This window comes from Euphorbia lathyris, chromosome 10 (assembly GCF_963576675.1).
Source record: "Euphorbia lathyris chromosome 10, ddEupLath1.1, whole genome shotgun sequence".
Lineage (NCBI taxonomy): Eukaryota > Viridiplantae > Streptophyta > Magnoliopsida > Malpighiales > Euphorbiaceae > Euphorbia > Euphorbia lathyris.
The window spans coordinates 47,755,752-47,772,249 of NC_088919.1; the positions used below are offsets into that span (position 1 = coordinate 47,755,752).

The following is a 16,498-nucleotide window of genomic DNA, read 5'->3' on the forward strand; positions in this document are numbered from 1 at the left end:
GACCGACCAGCAGGGTACGAGGAATCAGAAAGGGACAAGGCCAGAGGAGATGCGCACAAACAGGAAAAAAGTAGACCAACCGCAGAAGCACGAGACGAGGGCCGGGCACGCAAGGAGGCCCCGATGCCCTTTCCAGCGTGGGTTGAGCGAGCAAACCTTGAGCGCATAGGGGATAGATCCCGTGGAAAGGAGGTACATTATGCTGCTCAGAACCAGCCCCGCCGATTTGCACACCTGACTCCGCCGGCAGACAAAGGAAAAACCTGAGTCGAGAAGGAGTACTGCAAGTACCACAAATCCTCCGGACACTCCACGGAGAACTGCTATCAACTGCAGAAAGAAATTGAGCGGATCACGGAGCAAGGTGCGCCACCGAAGACCATTAGACAGAGGGAACAGAGCCCGAAACAACGAGACACCGATCGAACAGATGAAGCAAAGCGACCAAGGTACCACGGAGAGATCCATGTCATAAGGGAGGGAGCGCCAGCACTCTGTCCGCTCCCGGAGAGCTACCGAAAGAGAAAACCAGCTGATCAGACCCTGACGTTGCAGCCACCACTCCGGACCAGCCATTCGGAGGCCCTCGTAGTCACCATCAACATCGCCAGCTTTAAAACCAATCGGGTGCTTGTGGACACAGGAAGCTCGATGAACTTGCTCACCTAGAGAGCGCTCCGCTCTATGAAAAATACTCACACGACCCTCCGTGCCGGAACTTTTCCCCTAGTTGGCCTGTCAGAAATTGAAGTCCCCGTGAAGGGAGTCATCTCTCTGTCAACAATCTTTGCCGAAAGCGACCAAGAAGTAGAGGAAATCGCAGAATGGGTGGTAGTGGATATCCCCTTAGCCTACAACGCCATTATCGGGAGACCTCTGCTGGCTAGCCTCAAAGCTACAATTGATATCTCCGACTTATGCTTGACTTTGCTGCTTCGATACGACAAAATCACCATCCACGGAGATCGCATCTTGGCCAAGAAACTGCAATGGGAGGCGACTCAACCTCGGACAGCGCTTTACTTGGAGGACGGTTTGATGGATATGAGGGGGTACAATCCCACACCGATTGAGCCGGTCAGCGACTGTGCCATCGGGGAGAACAAGACACTGAAGACCGGGACTAAGCTCCCGCCTCCTCTGGCCAGCGAGATAAAGGCCGTTCTAACGGAGCATTCGGACATCTTCGCATGGTGCACCGAAGACATCACAGGAGTCTCACCCTAACAAGCAACTCACAGATTGAACATCGACTCCTCCGTTGAGCCCATAAAGTAGAAGAAGCGGGTGCAGGAAAAGGACAAGCAAGCTGCAGTCAAGGCAGAGATCGAAAAGCTACTAGCTGTAAAATTTATTTGCGAGGTCCACTATTCGGATTGGCTTTCTAACGTTGTACTTGTAAAGAAGGCCAGCTGAAAGTATCGCATGTGTGTAGATTTCACCAATGTTAATAAAGCATGCCCCAAAGATTCCTACCCGCTGCCTAACATAGATCAGCTTCTCGACCAGACAGCTGGTCGCAAAATCTTGTCCCATTTTGATGCCATCGCTGGTTTTCAGCAAATCACTCTGGACCCGGCCGATGCTTAGAAGACCTCCTTCATAACGCATGAAGGCACATATTGCTACAACATGATGCCTTTCGGCTTGAAGAATGCGGGGGCCACATACCAGCAAGTAATAGATAAGATGTTCACTCACCTCATTGGCAAAACGGTACAAGTATACATCGACGACATGGTCGTCCTAAGCGCTGTTGAGAGTGACCACCCGCGTGACTTGGCGGAGGTATTTAAAATTTTCAGGGATTACAACCTCAAGCTAAACCCGGAGAAATGTTTCTTCGGTATTCGTAACGGCAAGTTCCTGGGTTACGTGGTTTCGGAGAAAGGTATCGAGCCTAATCCCGCAAAGATCGAGGCGATCTTAGAAATGAAAGCACCGCACAATCTACAGGGAGTTCAGAGGCTCAACGGGAGGGTTATCGCCTTGGGCCGATTTATTTCCTGCTCGGCATAGCGATGCTTGCCTTTTTACAAAGCAGTCAAGAAGGAACATCCCTTCAAATGGTCCACGGATTGCCAGGCGGCATTCAATGCCATTAAAACTTTCCTCGCCACGCCCCCACTACTGTCGATACCAAAGCAAGGACGGGACATCCAACTGTACTTCACCATCGCCGATGAAACTATGGCAGTCGTCTTAACTCAAGAAGAGGGGACGGAGCTCTACCCAATTTATTTTTTGAGCAAGGTCCTGAAGGGTGCAGAAATCCGATACTCCGAGGTGGAGAAGGCTCTTTTTGCCATCACACAAGCATCCGAGCGTCTCAGGCCACATTTCCAAGCACATACGGTTGTGGTCAATATCAATTATCCTCTCAAGAAGGCAGTCTAGAAACCAGAAGTCTCCTATCGGATCACCAACTGGTCGGTGCGACTATCGCAGTTCGACATACGTTTTGAGCCCCGTACGGCGATCAAAGCTCAAGTGCTGTCCGACTTCATTGTAGAATTTACCGAATCATCAGCTAGCGACCTCACACCGAAGAGAGCTCACAGCAGCGACATGTGGACCATGAGTGTGGACGGGTCTTGCGGCCCAGGGCGAGCAGGTGCAGGCATTGCCATTCAGGGACCGAATAACCTCCGACTACAGTACGCTGTCCGACTCAACTTTCCAACGACGAACAATCAAGCAGAATATGAGGCCCTGATCGCAGCTCTTCGGCTAGCCAAAACAATGGTAACCGGGCACCTGACAGTATACTCGGACTCTAAACTCATCGTTAGCCATGTCAGCGGTACTTACAGAGCAAAACACCCGACAATGTGTCAATACTTGACGCTCGCCAAATCCCTGCTCGAGGACCTTAAGAACAAAGGAGTAACCTTTTGCCTTACGCTTGTGCCACGAGAAGAGAATGAAGAGGCAGATGCCATTACCGCTCTCGCAGCAGGCGAGCAGTCCCGTGACCCGCATACCCTTATAGAAACTGCTGCGACCCCAGCTATTAACACAGAGTGCTCATTACAGATCGACACAGCAGACGCAGCAGCAAGCGGTTGGAGGAGTCCGATAATCAGGTATCTAGAAGATGGGACACTGCCGGAGGATCAGACGAAGGCATCCCTCGTGGTCCGGCGTTCCTGGCGGTATGCAATGCACGACTGCCTACTCTATCGGAAGTCCTCCAAGCACCTGTGGCTGCGTTACATATTCGAGGAGGAAGGGGATCACTGTTTAAAGGAGATACACCAGGGCGTATGCAGCTCGCATCAGGGCGCTCAGTCAATTGCGAAGAAAGCCCGTCTATAGGGACTTTATTGGCAAACCATGGACTCCGACGCAATGCGACTGGTTCGTAGCTGTCAGGCGTGACAACTGCATTCCAATACTCATCACGCGCCAGCGGCTCCACTCAAAGGCATCGTCACACCCTGGCCTTTTGCCGTATGGGGCATTGATCTGCTCGGCCCATTTCCGATAGCCTTAGCACAGAAGCGTTTTGTAGTGGTAGCAGTCGATCACTTTACTAAATAGATCGAGGCAGAAGTAATCCCCAAAATAACCACCGACAACGTAATCAGTTTTCTTAAGCGAACAGTCATATACCGGTTCGGAGTCCCTCACTCTTTCATCACAGATAACGGGAGGCAATTCGACTGTAGTCAATTCCGCGAATTCTGCGAGGAATGGGGTATCAAAGGACGTTACACCTCGGTAGCACATCCTCAGAGCAACGGGCTCACTGAAGTGAGCAACCGAACAATCCTGCGAGGAATAAAAGCGCGCCTTTTCGACCAAGGGCAAGCATGGCCTGACCATATCCCAGCAGTATTGTGGTCATACCTCACAACCCCACACTCCTTTCTTCCTTACCTATGGAGCAGAAGCCATGGCACCATCCGAGGTCATCCTCCGTTATCCTCGACAAATCACCTTCGAGGAAGCCGGCAACAACACGGAACTTGCCGAAGCAAGCGAGCGACTAGAGGAAGAGCACCTTAATGCCTTCACATCACGGCCCATAAGCAAAACATAGCTCGATACCACAATAGACGGGTCCGGCCCCGTACTTTCCAAGTCGGGGACCTGGTGCTCCGAGATGCAACTGCCGCTCAATCTCCGCTAGCTAAAGGCAAGCTCGGATAATCATGGGAAGGACCATACAAGATCGATACTGTCCTTCACAACGGAGCCTACAAAATCGCCTCCTTAGACGGGGTGGTCTTTGCCAATAGTTGGAACATCCAAACATTGAAGAAGTATTATCAATAAGCTTCTGTAATCTGAATCATGAATAAGAATACATGCTTACAAAAACTCAAAACGTTATTCATAGGCTTCTCGATCATCTCAAAACGCCTCTTAAATCTCGCAAACAACCCCATGTTGTTACCGATTAACCAAGCAGCGAGCTACCCGATACGGTCCTCGCACTGAATAACTCAAAACGTTATTCCCAAGCTTCTCGATCATCTCAAAACGCCTCTTAAATCGCGCAAACAACCCCATGTTGTTACCGATTAACCAAGCAGCGAGCTACCCGATATGGTCCTCGCACTGAATAACTCAAAACGTTATTCCCAGGCTTCTCGATCATCTTGAAATGCCTCTTAAATCGCACAAACAACCCCATGTTGTTACCGATTAACCAAGGAGCGAGCTACCCGATACGGTACTCGCACTGAATAACTCAAACCGTTATTCCCAGGCTTCTCGATTATCTCGAAATGCCTCTTAAACAAATCGAACAAACAACCCCATGTTGTTATCGATTAACCAAGAAGCGAGCTACCCGATACGGTCCTCGCATTGAAATAACTAAGAACGTTATTCCTAGGCTTCTTGATCATTTCGAAATGCCTCTTAGCAAATCGCGTAAACAATCCCATATTATTACCGATTAACTACGAAGCGCGCTACCATATGCGGTCTTCGCTCAGATAACATCAAAGGTTATGCTAAGGTTTCTCGAGCATCTCAAAAGCCTTAGCAAACGCACAGCTCAACAGAATCTCGCACAAATTAGCGAGTCGGCTACGTATCCGTACAGAACCAATGAGCTATCAAATACGATCCTCAATCGGATTTTCGGGACGAAATCCCAAAACATGTCCAAATTTCTCGCGCGTCCCGAAAGTCAGCTGGTTAGGCCAAAAAGGCTCGACATGCCCCTCTGGCGGCTTTGGTCGCAGTAATAACAAAGGAAACCGAATTTTGAGTTTTTTCATTAAAGACAACAAAACTACAAAAGATTGGAAAAATTGAAAGGAAATCGCTAGTACAACGCAACTTAAAATACTACACAAAAAAACAGACACAAAACGCAAAAAAGTCCAATCTCCTACGACGATACGTTGGCACGATCAGGATTAGGAATGGCCTCAGCATCCATTAAAGCTTGGTGCACTATCCGCCAATCAGTACATTCATCCGTATTATGCCCATTCTTCCTATGATACAGACAGGCTTTCCCAACGTGCGTCACTCGATGCGCCGGATCTGCCGGAATAGGCCCTAGAAAGCCCTGCCTAGAAAATTCAAGAAAAACCACGCTACGAGGCTTCAAAGGATCGACGAACATCGGTCCATAGGGACGAGTCGGTGAAGCATGGCGTCCAACACGCTGGTTTTCCATTTCAGGAGGAAGATTCATCACCCTGTCGAGCTCATCGGTAAGAAGCCTCCTCACCCATGCAGGATGTGGATTCGTTACGGGCACGACCGTCTCGTCAGGGTTCAGAAAACTAATTCCGTCCTGCGACCAAGCCTTCTTCTCAGTCGAAGACAAGGCACTGACAATCACGTCACACGAATCTGTCGCAGATCCAGTATAGGGAGCGGAACTCTCACTCTCCCCGTTTTGGCTTCTTCGTGAAACACCCCAATTCATCCACACCGGGGAGGCATATCGCACCTTTCTGTCAAGATCATGATCATCCCTTGGCGGACAATACACATAAGGGTGAGGCATCGCCGAGATTGCTTTCTGCACCTTAAACACCTTAGCAGAATCCACGATATCCCGAAGCGACATCACACAAAAATGGGGCTAAACAAGCGCCTAAAAATACAAACAAACGAAGCAAGGACACCCCATAAACGAAGAGCACAAACACAAACCAACTCCTATTTATAGCAAGAATAGACAAGACATGACAAACACATCACAGAACCTCAAATCAAATCAACATGCACAATGATGTTCAAACTTAGCTGCCAAAAGATCCCCAAAGATTCAAACCGTACAAAAAATTATTACATCTTTGAATCAAAGAAACAAAAGGAGCATGCTATCTCCATCTACAATTATTTCTTCTTAAAACGGCCACAAAACTCTACGGCTTTCGCCTGGGCAGCTTTATCATACACATTCGGAGAGAATATGACCTCCGAAGGAACCTCATACCCGGCAGAATGAGCAGCAGCAATAAGCATCATTCGATCCATTTTGATCAGCTTCTCCTCGCGTTGTCCCGCGAAGGCACGCAAATCGCTAGCTTCTTTCCGAGCCACCTCAAGTTCTCGCTTGAGTCTCTCATTCTCATCGGACAACGCAACTGCTCGCCTAGCTCTCTCGCCGACCTTCTCCTTCACTCGACGGGTCCATAAGATGGCCACCTTAAGCAAAACCTTGTAGGAACGGAGCTCCTCAACATCATGTGCCAATCTCTTCGACAGCTCCACTCGGCCCCCTGTCTCCACTTTAAGCTGCTCGGTCAGCACTGCAATCTCGCCCTCACGACGCTCCAACAACTCTCCGGCGGTGGCTAACTTCCCATTCGCCGCTTCCAGCTCCTTCACAGCATTCCGCAAACCTTGCTCCATATCCCGAAACAAATTCTCATCATTCACACACATGTCAAATACCGTGTTAGCATTTTGAATGGCATGCATAAAGATACACAAATCAGGACACGATCATTAGAAACAAACCTGAACGAGCATGTCAAGAGAACTTACCACACCAAGCGCCGATAAAGTTTCCACACCGAGGTTCATTTTGGACACACCATCCATTCGGTGAACTTCTCTGGACACCTTAGCAACACGAGCCATCGCCCGTGCAAGGTCCGACGTTGCCATGTCAGAGTGCACCGACAACCCCATAACGTATTCCCAAAACTTGGCAATCTTTGTGTCCATTCTTTTCACCATCTCTGGGTGATCACCTACCCGATCCATCATCTCCACTGAAAGCTCGGCCCCGCCATCAGTACACGCTCGCTTAGAGCCATCGCTTGCCCCAACAGTATCATCACCAGCGCATACTTTTTCACCTTCAAGTACAGCCACTGCCTTGCCTTTCTCTTTCTTACGCTTCCGAGTAAGCACTCCCTGAATCTGGTTATCGACCTGTTACGGTTCAGCAGCCATCACCTCCGCAGTTTCCTTTGCCTTGCTTTCTAGCACGGGCATACCTTGCGGTATGTCACCAGTCACTTCAGTATCCTCGTGCGTAGCAAGCACCCCACCTATGCTCTGAACCACTTGGTTCGCATCCTCAAGCGAAGAGAAGGAGGCCAGGGAACCTGATGCACCGGCAAATGCTTCCTCCGCAGTCTCCAGGCCAACACCAAACTCATTCGGGTCAAAATCCATACTCACGCGAGGATCACCTGGACCTGCATAAGTAGCAACACGGTCAGTATATTTCAAGCAAACACATGAAACACATGCAAAATAAAACACACAACCCAGACCCCTCACCTACGACAGCGACATTCACGGTTATCGCCTCCAACTCCGCTAGTTCTCCGGTTGAAAAGTTATACCCATATTTCCACTTCTTGAAATCCGCCGGCGACCAGCTAGATAGCTGAGCCATTCGCCACTGGTTCCAGATGTAATACCATGCGGCAAGAAAATGACCAACGAGCTCATCCACATCCTTCTTACGTTCTTTATCCGTCGGCAGCCCCTTTAGGTACTTCACGAGATGCTCTTCCGATGGCAACATCTGGCGCGGTTTTAACCACTGGCTAGAATCTATGGGATCCCCATTCCATGAAACCCGGAAAGGGAAGTCGCCATCCAGCTTCCGCACCAGGAAGTAGCGATGCCGATACTCGAGAACCTTATCCTTCAAACCGCCAAGAACCTTGAATTTTTGGTGCGAGAAGGTCATATGTTGTGATCGGGGTCCCTTATTCGGGCGAAAGAACTCGCGAAACACCAGCCCAGTAGCTCGATATCCAGCCGATCGGCATCGCGAGTAGAACGCCACCATCATCCTCCACCCATTTGGATGGATCTGCCCGGGACATAAGTCGTACTCCTTCAGTACCTCCACAAAAAAGGGAAGAAGAGGTAGCCGCATCCCTGACTCCAACTGCTCCTCGTACACAACCAGCTCATTTGCTCCACCCGTATGATGAGCACGATCATCTTCTTCAAGCGCAACCAACTCGTATGGCTGCCCTAGTCGGTACACTGCAGAGATGGCGGCCAAGTCCGCAGACACTATGATACTATATGCATCATCCATCGAAAAGGACTCCGGTCTCTTCGGGCGTTGCCTCCCCTCATAGCGTTTACCATCAACACTAGTCACACCCGGTGACCGCGTCCACACTCTCTCACGCATCTCTTCGTAAATCAAGGCTAAGGGCCGGTCTTTGGTAATCACGCCCTCCGGTACAACCACAGTCACTTCAAGAACGCCGGCGGCAACTCCTCCTAATGGCCGCTCAACACTGGGTGCCTCACGCACCACGGCGGTTTTCCTTTTCTTTCCAACAGCAGCACCACTCTCCCCTTCCGTCCCTACTCGCCTTTTTCGTTTCGCAGATCGCGTTCGAGAGGCGTCACGAAGCGTAAAGTCACCCGGTGTCACTGACGGCAGTCGCTTTAAGGCTCCCCGCGAAGAACCCTCTGACATACTCTCCCTCCCAAGAAAAACAAACGAAATAACAACGAAAGAGAAAAGATGAAAAAGAGGCACAACTAACCTCAAACGACGTCACGACAACAAGGAGAAACCGCCCTCAAACGACGCCACGAGCAGACGAACCCGATACTCAGCAAATTTCGACAAGCAACGGAACGCAGACCACAATGACGGCAAGGAAGCAAGGAATCCAAAGAAAGAAGTTGTCTAAGAATGCACACCGAGTGAGAATTTGCAAAAAGAAATAATACCTTCTCTCTTATATTTATATCTCAAACGGGGGCGCCGGCGGAGCACGGTATCCAACGATGCTTTACGGCGCGTGCAGGAGCATTAATGTACAAGAATTTAATTCTGCGTTAAAAACTAGGAGCGCATGCTGAAGTTGAAAGGATCTTTTGTCTCGCGAAGCGAGCAGCGTTTTCCAAGCTTACCCTCCGCTCACTAGGCGAACACAAGGCTCCCAGGTTCCCAACTACTCCTCGCATGCAATACTCGGTATGCATGACCGGGGGGGGGGGGGGACTACCTGATTCAGAATATCTCATTGGTCCATTAGGCCCATGGGCCCGGCGGGCTGAAGGGCGAGAGGCCTCAAAGGCCCAAGAGGATTCACTATAAATAAGGAGGAGGCAACCAAGGCAAAGGGACCGGGTAACAGACTCTTTAACTCATTTTGAATATATTATCAATACTCTCGAGCGACTAACTATCTTGATCGTCGGAGTGTTCCCAGGGACCGCTCCCCGCACAGAGACGACCCTCGAGGAACACGAGCACCCCCCGAAGAGAGCTCGGATCACTGTTCCGCGTATCCTAATTAGAAACTATATAATAATTTCTGAAATATAAATTAACTAGTACAATACGTTAAACTAGTTTTTGTATGTGTGTTTTTTTAATTAAAGATTGAAGGTCAGTAAAAAAAATAGCACTAGACATCCCAACATGGTTGGAATCACCTGAAAACTGCAACAATATCCGGCCCAAAATTTTATTAAAAAGCAAAAGAAAACTTATAAGAAATATAGGATTAACAAGCTTCTGAAAGTTTCCGTAAACAACAACCTACTTACAAAATCGAAACTGGCTAAATCCAGCTCGATCCTCATAAAGAAAAGAATCAATAAAACTAGGGGTAGAAGACCGCCAGAGACACTCAGGGGCTGACAAGCCTTGCTGAGCTAGTCTATCCGCTAGTTTTTGTATGTATTGCTAATCTATCCACTTAATCTACTAGTTTAAGTGTATGTTTGGTTCTCCTCTTCGTAGTTCTTTTTTTTGTTATTTGTAACTCCAAACAATAAAATAAAAGTATTTAATTAAATTTGAAGAAAATTTAATTTTAGCTATTTTAAAAGAAAAATCAGTTAACTTCTAAGAGCTATTGATAGAAGCAAACAACTAACAATAATAATAAGCAAGTAGATTTAGCAATACAAGTAAACACGTAATAACAACAATAAAGGGTACATATGAATAGCTAAGCTAAATGCACCCTAGATAACCATCCTTTCAAAAATGACGTTTTTTAGGAAATTAGTTTTATTTCAAAATGTTTTTTTTTTTAATCTCTAAAAATTTATAGAATGAATATTAATTTTTTTATTAATTTATTTTTGTATTTATTATTTTAAGAAAAAAGTATTTGTTTCATTTATGAAAAAATAGTATATAAAAAAAGCTTAAATATACATTTTCAGTATTATAGATCGTAATAGAGTAATAATAGACATTGCTTGAAACCGTTTTTGACACAATGACGAGAAACAAACTCCACTCAAAATTGATTTTAAAAACTTTTTCTACATAAATGACTTCATAATCCTTCAATGGGTCACATCTATATGATGATAGATAAAACACTTATATTTTTTTACGAAGAAAAACATGACATCACTACCTATATAGGGGAAAAAAACAAAAAAAGCTCTAAATAAAAGAAAAACCATCAAACTTATCATAGTAATATATTGATCAACAATTTGATTCAATAAAACCAGAAAAAAACCACAAAACTTCGATGAAAAAGTTGAGAGCTCCTTAATAATTAGTGTCTTTTATTTTGTTCTAAGAGCTCCGCTTTCTTGTATTTATTGTTGATTACAATATAATTAACAAAGTGATTAATATTTTAATTAAACAAATTTAGAATTAAGATTTTTTTAGCCATTCTCTATAATATCTACAAGATTCTAAAATGATATTATTTCAAAGATAATATGATCAATTAAAATTGACAGTTAAACATTTCAAGTCTTTTAAGTTAAATATCTCGACTTCAAATCCTTATGCATACATAAAACTTTAATTGCGATAAAATCCATCTTAGAAGTATCTAATAAGTCTCGAATCGAGTAATCAGATAAATTATATTAAAAAAAACACGAAGATAAAGATAATTAACCTATAAATTAGTAAAAAGGGAATGTTGATAAGCCTCTAGTACTTACAATTTTTAAAGCAAAAAATGAAGATTTTTGCCAAATGGGAAAGCTTAGAAGCTTTAACATATTGATGTTAATTGCATTAATTTACAAAAAGAGAAAATCCCAGATATGGAAATTTGAAGATCATCCAAAATTAGTTCCTTTTTCAGTTCCAAAATCCTTCTTCTAATCAAGCCACTTGTCACCTTGATATATCATAGTTTTCAGAATAGTCTATCTGATCAATTTCCCACCTCAATTTTGAAGCTACCCTTTCATGGCAGGGCACATATTCCTGTTAAATAATAATAAAATATAATTAGTACCATCATTTTAATAACACGATTTACAAAAATAACCCGCGTCAGTTTATCAAATGCATCATAGTTAAAATTGGACTACAAAAATTTGAAGATTTTTTTAAATATGTTCTGTTATACCCTAACCGAACCTAACTGATTTAGTTCGTGTTGGACTAAACCGAATCGAAATGTCATTTCTGAAATATTTTACCTCCAATTTTTTGACTAAGTCCTTTGCATTTGGGGCAGAAAGAATGATGTTTCTAGCAGTTGGGTTTATGAATCCTTCTTCCACAGCTTTGTCAATAAATGAGAGCAAAGAATTATAGTATCCATCAACATTCAGCAATCCCACCTTCAAAATGTCAATAAAATAATAAAAAAAAGAATTAGTTTTTAATCTCTAACGTTTAACACGAGCATTAGTTCGTTGACACGGTATCAGAAACTGAATCGAAGATGGAAATTTTACCGGTTTGTCATGAATTCCGAGTTGAGCCCAAGTTATAACTTCAAGTAATTCTTCTAGAGTCCCATAACCACCTACATTTTTAAGCCACATATAAGTCGTTTTAGGAAAGAAAACAATTCAAATTTGATCATTTGAGTATTTACAATCACCAATTCAGAAACATCAATGAAGAAAATTATACATTTTACTATAAAGTTTATATCTTTAACCTCTTCCCATTAAATTAATGTAACCCGGTATCCTAACAAGTCTATATTAGAGTCCATGTGAACACTACTGACTGAACTAAATCTCCTGTCAGAAATGTTGAGAAAGTAAGTCACTATATTATAGGATGTATTTCTAGCACATATAAATGTGTTTTAAAACCGTGTGATTCATAGGTGTGCATCGGTTCACAAACAAACTGAATAGGATATAAAACCGAAATATAACCAAACAAATATTTCGGTTTTAAATGGAAATACCCAAATTTATATAAAAATAAAAATAACCAATAAAATTCACTGTAATTTCTCAACTAATTTACCTTAACAACAAGCAAAAACTTAAACTACTTTAAAAATAAACATAATTTGAATTATTAACTCAACAAAAAAAATCAATTTCTAGAAATAAATGTGTGTATATGTATATACATATAAATGCATAATATGAGTCTTTTGATTAGGTTTTTTTATTTTTTCATTTTTTTATCTGAACCAAACTGAAATATACCTAAAACATAATCGATTCCGAACCGAACAATTAGAAAAACCGAACCAAAAACCAAATTGAGTCGGTTCGGTTCAATAATCCAGTTTTATGAATAATGCACAACCCTAATATAACCTAAAGAATATGACTTGGATCAAAACGGACAATATTTACGAACTATTAATATTGTTATTATTAGGGAGAAAAAGGGAGGAAGGGGTTGGATGGGGTTTGGTCAAGTATCAATTTCTCTTGACTTAAAATGGTCTGTGAAAAAATCAGGTCATAATTACCCTCATCTTATCATGTTACAGAGAGAAAATGACCTTTTTTCTTTATAAAGTTTAAAACTTTGGTTTGTGGGGATTCCATGAAAAGTAGTAAAAATGACAAATTTACCCCTGATGATGATTACCCTGTGGGGGTGGGGGTGCAGCAGGTACTAGTTAGCTAACTATTTTGCTTGAAATGTTGTGTTCTCTCTGTGTGTCTCTTGCCCTTAATATGCTAAGGAAATAAATGAGTTCAGTCACATTTAAAGCTATACACAGTTGTTATCTGCTCTAATTTTCAGTGTAAGATGTTGATGTCTCAAGAAAGAACTAACTAGGGACTCAAACTCCCTACTTTTTTTTTAGTTTTTGGGGGTAAAGTCTCAAAACTTTATCTTAATTTAGACTTCACATGTTCTTTTCACACTTCTAAAATATCTCCATGTGTCCGCCTTTTCACCGTAACATTGACGTGACACACAAAACAGTTGACTATAGGTCTTTTGTTGATTAAGGGTGTGTTTGGTTACTGACTTTTCATCTAATGTTTGTCATTTCACTTTAAAAGACAGAGTTTGAGGTGCTTGGTTAGACACTTCCTTATGATTAAGGGGAGGTTTTGGTTGATTAAGGGGGTGTTTGGTTACCTAATTTTCACCTCCTGTTGAACTTTTAACTTTAAAATGCAGAGTTTGAGGTGTTTGGCTGTTTGACTTTTATAGCTCAAAAGTAGCTTTTTACAAAAGCAGGAAAAAACAACATTTTCCAAAGGCAAACAGGAGCAGGAACCAATAAACAGTAACAGCAAACAGCAAGTAGCCAAACGGGTCCTAAGAGCCGTTGAGATGAGTCGTCTCCCAATTAAAGTTCGGATTTCGATTAAACTGAAATGTGGTCTCTAAACTTGGTAATGAAAAGCATCTTAGTTGATTTAAAGAAAGCATTTTGGTGAAAGTGAGGTATGATTATAGAAACCTGGTAAGGCAATAAAAGCATCTGAGTGCTTAGCCATCTCTGCTTTCCTTTGATGCATATCTGCTACTGCCTTCACTTCCCCTACTGTCTCACCAGTTAGCTGCAAAAGGGTACAGAAAAAATTAAGAAAATATTAAAGTTTGAAGGATTGAATTGAATAAAAATTAAATCTTGGAGGGTTCTACAGCAAAGCAATGCAAAGTAATGATGACTGTTTGTTGCAGGACTTAATCCTCAGAGTTTCAATTTCAGCAACTTCCTTCCTATCCAGTTATTTTTTGCAAATAAAGCAACAAAAAGAAATTCCAATTCTGAATGAAGCCAAGAAAGAAAAACACAACAACAAAATTGACCACAGAAAGAAAGCAGAAAGTAGAAAAAGTAGAGGCCCCAAATCTGTATTATCATCAAGGATCAAAATGCCCCTTCAAATTATGATCCAGCCCATTCCCTCCTTAAATTAACTCGGAATTGACGGATATTAGATATTAAAATTGATTGTATTTAGACTGAATTGATACCTAAACTTCGATGACGTCCCTTTCTATTCCAAATTTAGGAGTCATTTTCAGGACTAATGCCCCCAAATCTGTATGAAAAAGGTATGGTGGGAAGAGGCAACAACTCAAAGGATAAGGCCATTAAAGAATTGGTCACAAGAATATCTAGAGAAAGAGGTTAATTAATTGCTAATTTTTGTGTTTGTTTGCTAATTAAGTATCTATTCCAAAGACAAAAAGAAATCTTGAGAAACAAAGAGAAAATGACTGAAAAGAGAGAGAGAAAAGGAGGTAAAAAGTAAGGAAAAAAGCAGAGAAATGAATCAAAAATGTTTGAAATGAAAGAAAGAAAGAATGATAAAAAAGATAGAAGCCTTTTATTGCTGGTAGTAGCAGACATACCTCTCGAGGCATGAGCGTCTTGGGAATAACTCTGCAGCAGGGGACAAGAACATGACAAAAGATAAACAATAATAAGCTCTAATGGCCATCAAGATGATGAAATGAAACCCCCCCAAAAAAACCCAATTCATTGATTTTGTTTTCTTAATCATTTTCTTACCCAATAACATGGCGACCACCATCATGAACAGCTTGAGATACCAAACCCATCAAACCAATGCTTCCTCCTCCATACACCAAATCAATGTTCCTTAAAACCTGCAAAACAAAACCCCTAAAATGAGCATTTCTGATATGGGTATGACCTCAAATCTCATAAAAATGTCATCTTTGTACAATCCAATCTATCTTAACATAATGGAATTTTAACCAAAACCCACAATCATATCAGTTTCAAGACACTAAAATGAGCCTGAAAATGGAATTTTCTGATGTGACCTCAAATCTCATAAAAAAATGTATTACTTATCCAATATAATTGAAGCAAGTAGCAATATAAGTTTCAAGCAAAACCCACAATCATATCACCTTCAAGACACTAAAATGAACCTGAAAATGTAATTTTCTGATGTTGGTATGACCTCAAATCTCATAAAAGTGTGTATAACTATAGTTTTCAAGCAAAACCCACAATCAAATGAGCCATTTCTGATATGGGTATGAGCTCAAATGTCACAAAAATGTCCTTTTTATACAATCTAATCTATCTTAACAAAATGAATTGAAGTTGAAGCAAAAGAAAAGAAAACCCATATTGATAAATGCAGCAGAGAAGAACAAGAACAAGAAAGATATACCAATTCCTGGCCAAGCTCAATAGCAGCATCTTGGTAGCTAGTCTTCTTTCCATGACTACTACCACAAAAAACACAAACCCTTTTGAACCTAGATGAAGTTTGCCTAATTTCAGTACCTTCAACTTCCATTTTTTGCCCTAAAAATTAAAAAATGCTCTGTTTGTAATTGTGTCTAACACTATTGATCTAACTAAGCTTACAAGTGTCAAAGTTGAAAACTTTGCTCTCTTTCTTTCTCTTGCTTTGGCACTACTACTAGTTGTTTTATTGTTTAGTGCAGTGCAGAGGGTGTTGATGCGTTTATATAAACCTCTAACGCACGTGAGTACCCTCCATAGCACGCTTCTTCCTCTCCCATTCCCATATCTCACACATATACAGCTCAACAATGCCACGCCTGGACCACTTCTTTTATGCTTTTCTACCCCTCCTCCTATTCACATATATACCCTAAATAAATACACCAATTTTAAAATATAAAAAGTTTGATTTTTTATTTTGTTTTTGTGATAATATTTAGTAATTTAGTCATGTTATATATATACATGTAGTCTAAACAAGCAAGGTGAATCCACGCAAGGTCGAGGGGAGTTCGTGCAACTACTAATCGTTGAACAACTTCGTTAGATCTTTTATGAATTTTGATGTTTAGGATAAAAGTTATCTAAAGAAAAATCTAATGAGTACTCATGTACCATCTATTAGTAAATTTTGGATTCGTTACTGGAACGGGGAGTGATTTATATCAACTTTTTTT

General features: G+C 42.3%; 1 protein-coding gene across 1 annotated transcript; it reads right to left on the reverse strand.

Moving 5' to 3' along the window:
* Positions 1–11,289: 11,289 nt before the first annotated feature.
* Positions 11,290–16,097, reverse strand: LOC136209949 (cytokinin riboside 5'-monophosphate phosphoribohydrolase LOG3). Its single transcript, XM_066001584.1, has 7 exons — positions 15,742–16,097; positions 15,105–15,202; positions 14,945–14,975; positions 14,043–14,142; positions 12,100–12,170; positions 11,839–11,982; positions 11,290–11,620 (listed from the first exon to the last, which is right to left on the reverse strand). Exons 1-7 carry the CDS (start codon positions 15,868–15,870, stop codon positions 11,528–11,530), a joined length of 666 nt encoding a protein of 221 aa, XP_065857656.1. The 5' UTR covers positions 15,871–16,097; the 3' UTR covers positions 11,290–11,527.
* Between the last annotated feature and the right edge of the window lie 401 nt (positions 16,098–16,498).